Genomic DNA, 5,421 nt, shown 5'->3' with positions numbered 1-5,421 from the left:
CTCACCCTCATGTTCTCACTTGGGGAAGCTAAGGCCCAGAGAGTTGGGGTGACTTCCCGAATCAGCAAGGAGAAGCCTTGGGTATTCAACCCAGGTTAGGGAAGGGACCCCATTATTTCTCAATCCCAGTACACTCCAGAATGGCCCATTTGTCCACGTCACTGTGACCTAGGAACACGTGAATGGAACCCACACTGTGGGCCTCTGTGCACAGAACAGCTGGTCACCCAGGAAATCAACTTCTTTTTTTTATTAAGAGAAGCTGAAAAAAAATTATTTAAAAAAAAGGGAGAGAGAGAGGTAGCTCAGTCTAAAAATAGCAGTTGGTTTTTTTCAACCATCCTTTTTGCTTACGATGCAAAGAATTCACACTGAAAGAAGTTCATCGATTGCAAAGGTTCCTTCTTTGGGAGGGGCTCTTGAAACGGAAGTTTGTGGGTCAGTTTTTTATCAATGGAGGCAGTCCCTCTTATAAAAAGAGGGGCACAGGAGATGAAGGTCTACGCATCAGGGCATTGCTCTTGCAAAACCAAACCACAAGGCCGCCTGGCAGAAGAAGGCAGCACGCCACTATGCCCAGCTCAGCACTGCTCTGTTGCCTGATCTTCCTGGCTGGGATGGGGGCCTGGCCAGCCCAGGGCATGCCATCTGAGAACAGCTGCAGCCACTTCTCCACCAGCCTGCCCCACATGCTTCGAGAGCTCCGAGCTGCCTTCAGCAGGGTGAAGACTTTCTTTGTGAGTATGATGCCCCCTTACCCTTCCTGCCTGAACATCCCATTCTGCTGGAGCTCCCAGGGTTCTCTTTTTTTGCTCACCTCCATCCCCAGCACCCCCAGTTCAGTTCTTAAGAGACTCCCCCAGCCGAGCTATGGGCTCCATGAGTTCAGCTAAGTCCAGATGGGGCGCCAAATGTGCAGGAAAAGCTGCCTACACGGTAAAAGCACCCTGTCTCCTATGCTCAGGAATGCTTTATAAGATTCTGCTGGTGCTCAGGGCTTCCTTGGCTGGGAGACACCCTCAAGGGGGTGACTGTAGGTGAAGATGTTCCCCCACTTTCTGGCAGGCGAGCATAAATTGCATCTGCTCAGAGTGGTCCGGAGCCTGAGAAACTGACGTTTGAGGAAGCATCGTGCAGGGGGAACCTGCACGAGGAGCTGTCCCCACCCCCCCACCCCCGCCCTTCTCAGGGAGCCTTCAGAGCTGCAGTGGGGTGCGGGCAGGAGGGGGAGACAGGCAGAGAGCACTGAAGGGCAGACACCCCATGTGTCCCCGCAATCAAGCATCTGCCTTGGCTTCAAACCCTGGCAGAATGTTTGGAATGACTTGATCCCCATGGGGAGGCCTGATTTAGCTAAGGGTTCCAGCACCGCTGAATGCCTCAACGTTTTGATAACTGTCCTTTCCATTAGTAGGCTAGGGCTACAAATAAAAAACTCTGCCAATCAAGGACAGTCATTTCAGGTATTCCTCCAAACCTCAGGCTTATTCTCACTGTGTTCTTCTTGTAGCAAACGAAGGACCAGCTGGACAACATTCTGTTGAACGAGTCGTTGCTGGAGGACTTCAAGGTGAGAGCCGGTTGCGGGTTGCGTGGGTCAGGGGGAGAATGTGCCTGGTGACTCAAGAAGGGGGATCCGCTTCAGCCTGCAGGGAGCTGGGGCTGCTTCCTCCACGTGAAAAGGAGAAGTGAGAAGAGCTTAACTCAGCACCGAGCCAGCCCCCGGGGAGGGTTTCAGAGGGCTGGGTCCTGGGGGAAGGCACCACGCTGCTGAAGATTGGTCCTTGGGGACAAAGCCAGCCTCTCAAAAGCTAGTGGCACAGCCCTTCCTCCCAGTCACCACCTGGCGCTTCTTGCCCTTAGGGTTACCTGGGTTGCCAAGCCTTGTCGGAGATGATCCAGTTTTACCTGGAAGAGGTGATGCCCCAGGCCGAGAGCCAGGGCCCAGACACGAAGGAGCCCGTGAATTCGCTGGGGGAGAAGCTGAAGACGCTGAGGCTGCAGCTGCGGCGCTGTGTGAGTAGCAGGCCCGCTCCCTCCCTGGCAGCTCTCGGGCTTTTCTTTCCGAAACTCTCATTGCCTGACACCCATCAGGCAAGCACTATGGGTGGCAGGAGCCTGCTCATTTCTCTCTGAGCAGGGGTGGGGTGGCTGCCAGGCATTTACATGTGAAGATTTGCAAACAGCTTTCCTGTTATTTGTGAGTCATTTGTGGCTTATTAACCATTCCCGTCTCTGTACAAGAGGGGCCCCACGCTTTAGTCAGGGCTCCCCTGGCCCTTGGGACCCAAGCCCCGGGCCTAGCAAGAGGGGCCCGGAGCTGAGCATCCCGGGAGAGGAAACTCCACTTCCCTCTCATCCCGAACCCTTTAAAAACAGAGCTCTCTACAAGGGCCCAGCTGATGGACAGCACTTCCCCTGGTGTTTAGAAGGGCCCAGGGGCCAGTGTTCATGAACAATCCCCCGGGAGAATCCACTTTTTCAACTGAGATGAGGGTCTCCTCGCTGGTCCCCTTTGCTGTCGCGCTGAGAATGGGCAATCAGCCCATGTTGGTCTCTGGGTGTAGGGTGGGACCATGCCAAGGTTGGTCTGCAGAGCTGAGGCTGCGTCTCTATTCCTCAGGGACTTAGCAAGGATCCCCCTCCGTGTCTGGGCCTGAACGGGAGAGGCAGGAAAGGGTGGAATGGCTGGCTCAGTATCTGGTCAGCGCTGCCTGCTCTGGGAGGAAGCTCCCAGCGCTGGGTGTGCATGCAGGCCTCCCATGCAGGCAGCGCACTCCTCCCCTGGGCTGTGTTCCTTCTCCTCTGCTGGGGAAGGGTGGGACATGGGGTGACGGGAGGTAGAGGCATCCGGGACAAGTCTGGTCCCTTCTTCTCGCCACCAGCGTGTCCCCCAGCGAGCCGGTATCTTTGACACTTTCTCTTTTCCTCCCCAGCACCGCTTTCTGCCCTGTGAGAACAAGAGCAAAGCAGTGGAGCAGGTGAAGAGCACCTTCAATAAGGTGAGCTGCACAGTGGCTCCTACAGGGAGGGTTTGGGGGAGCACGGCCGGGGCCCTGCTCCCCAAGGGGCAGATGCGAAGCCAGCCCCCTCCTTCGCGGGGAGCGACTGTGGGAACCCAACAGATGGTGTGACCTCCGCAGCCAGTGAGGAGCTGTCGCCTCGGTTATATTTGTTTTCTGTGAAGTGTCTTTGGGGGTTTCTAAATGACTGCTCCCCGCCTTTGCAGGCCTGTGGGTGAGCAGCTGGCCAGCCTGTGAACGCAGTGAGCGGGGTGCTGGGGAGAGTGACAGGGGAAACAGAAAGTAGCTTGTTGGGCATCCAGGCAGAAGTCACACGTGCGAGAACCCGACACGTGAATGTGCACACACAAACACGCCCAGGGGTTCAGCCTGGGCTCCCCAAGACTCAGAGCAGGAAGCAGGATTCTCACTCCTCCAGAGCTGGTCCGCGCTCACTTTTCATCTGCCCCTCCCAGCTCCCCAGCTGCCTTCTAATGTCAACTCTCAAACCAGAGGGTTTCACACTTCCAACTATCTGTGAACATTTAAACACCATTTCCCAGAAGCCATGCGGCCTGTGTCCTCTTCAGGGGCTGGGGACAGACCCTGGGCAGGGTTCCCACACCACGGAACATGAGTCCCCTGGCACAGGTTGGGTCAGCAGGTGGGACCTGCTAATTTGTTGGAGGAAGAGAACAAACCTAAGAGAGGCTCGCTCCCTTTTCTCCTCTCTCATCGTCTTGTTTTCAAAGTGGTGCCTCTGATGTTTTTCCATCCAATTCTGAATAAGCACCATGTGAGCACATGGCCTTTGCATGTATTGAAAAGGCACCGGTTTGAAGACTGTGCTTTGCAAGCAGATGCTCCTCTCGCCTCCACTAGCTCTGCCTCACACCAATGCCCAGCCTTTCCCACAGCAGCAGGGCACGTCCTCAGGTTGCCTGCGTCCACCTTTCACCTCCCAACTCGAGGGATCAAGTGCAGCTTCTGGCCATTCAAGTGAGGGGCCACCTGACTCACTCAGATCGGGTTTTCACTAACCATCTCTTGTCTCCCCACACAGCTCCAGGAGAGAGGGGTCTACAAAGCCATGAGTGAGTTTGACATCTTCATCAACTACATCGAGGTCTACATGACATTGAAGATGAAGAACTGAAACATCTGATCAACAAAGCAGCAGGGGTGGCGGCTCCACTGGACTCTAGGGCATACATTGGAGATCTCCAAAATCCGAGCCAGGGTCCCAGGAGAGCCAAACCAACTCCTTGGAAAACCCTGCTGTACCGCTCTCCTAGAATATTTATTACCTCTGATACCTCAACTCCCTTTTCTATTTATTTACTGAGCTTCTCTGTGAACTATTTAGAAAGATCTATTTATTTACTGAGCTTCTCTGTGAACTGTTTAGAAAGAAGCCCAACATTATAATTTTTTTTTAATATTTATTATTTTCACTTGTGTTTAAGCTGTTTCCATAGGGTAGCACCTTATGGCATTTGAGTGTTTTAAGACAAATTGTAACTTATATATAAAGAAAAAGACATGATCTTGGGGAACCAACAAAAGCTTCCATTCCAAGCCTGACCTGTCTCTTTTGTCTCTGGGCCTGGGGCTCCCAGGATGTTACAAAGATCTCACTTCCTTAGGAAGAGAAACTAGGGAGCCCCTTTGACAATTCACATGCCAGCAGCTCAGAGGGATTCCCCTGACCTCATTCCCTAACCACTTCATTCTCTAAAGCTGTGGCCAGCTTGTTATTTATATCAACCTAAAATTGGTTCTAATAGAACTCAGTTTTAACTAGAAGCAATTCAATTCCTCTGGGAATGTCACATTGTTTGTCTGTCTTTGTAGCAGATTTTTTTATTTTGAATAAAAAAATGAGTTTTATTAAAATCATGTTATGGTGTCTGTTGAATTTCTGTGTGACTAAAATTGTTCCCTCAAAGTCTCCAAGATAGAAGAGAGTGGATGAATGAATTCTGCATTCCAGAGGAAGCCAACTACTCTCTCTTAGAAACAGGGAAGATTTCAAGTCCAGGTTGGGGTGGAGTGGGGGGAGATATTCTCTCTTCAAAAGCCAATGCCAGAGACTACCATAGTCTTTCCATAAATTCAATCCTGTAAGGAATTGCCCTTAAATCTTTAAAGATCATGCTGATTTTCAAGACTAAGGATGAATTATACACATACCAAAATTAGAAAGATAGGCAGAGGAAGTTTGTTAGTGTTTGTTTGCTTCTTCAAGCGCCAGAGTTCCAGGGGCAGATACTAATTTGTCTGGGTGATGGTGAGGACTAAGATGGGCTGTTGTCATGGCCCTAGGAGGTGGTCCCAGTGCACACAGTGGGTTGTTATTGGCATTCATACTAAGAAGTTCTACCCAACAAATCAACAAATAACAAGTGTTGGTAAGGAT

The 5,421-nt window shown here is 51.8% G+C and overlaps 1 protein-coding gene across 1 annotated transcript; it reads left to right on the top strand.

Annotated features, from left to right (window-relative positions):
- The first annotated feature begins 419 nt into the window (after nt 1–419).
- IL10 (interleukin 10) lies at nt 420–4,379 on the top strand. The gene is made up of 5 exons (XM_036442672.2): nt 420–737; nt 1,511–1,570; nt 1,864–2,016; nt 2,937–3,002; nt 4,066–4,379. The coding sequence occupies exons 1-5, from the start codon at nt 573–575 to the stop codon at nt 4,156–4,158; spliced, it is 537 nt and encodes a 178-aa protein (XP_036298565.1). The 5' UTR covers nt 420–572; the 3' UTR covers nt 4,159–4,379.
- Nucleotides 4,380–5,421: the final 1,042 nt, after the last annotated feature.

This window comes from Pipistrellus kuhlii, unplaced genomic scaffold (genome assembly GCF_014108245.1).
Source record: "Pipistrellus kuhlii isolate mPipKuh1 unplaced genomic scaffold, mPipKuh1.p scaffold_m20_p_18, whole genome shotgun sequence".
NCBI classification, from domain to species: domain Eukaryota; kingdom Metazoa; phylum Chordata; class Mammalia; order Chiroptera; family Vespertilionidae; genus Pipistrellus; species Pipistrellus kuhlii.
The sequence above is the reverse complement of the archived record's forward strand: the minus strand, read 5'-3'. Positions and strand labels throughout refer to the sequence as shown.

Coding starts and splice junctions, on each gene's coding strand:
- IL10 (XM_036442672.2), top strand. CDS start 573: ATGCCCAGCTCAGCACTGCTCTGTTGCCTGATCTTCCTGGCTGGGATG. Junction 738..1,510: donor GCAGGGTGAAGACTTTCTTT/GTGAGTATGATG, acceptor TTCTTCTTGTAG/CAAACGAAGGACCAGCTGGA. Junction 2,017..2,936: donor GGCTGCAGCTGCGGCGCTGT/GTGAGTAGCAGG, acceptor TTTCCTCCCCAG/CACCGCTTTCTGCCCTGTGA.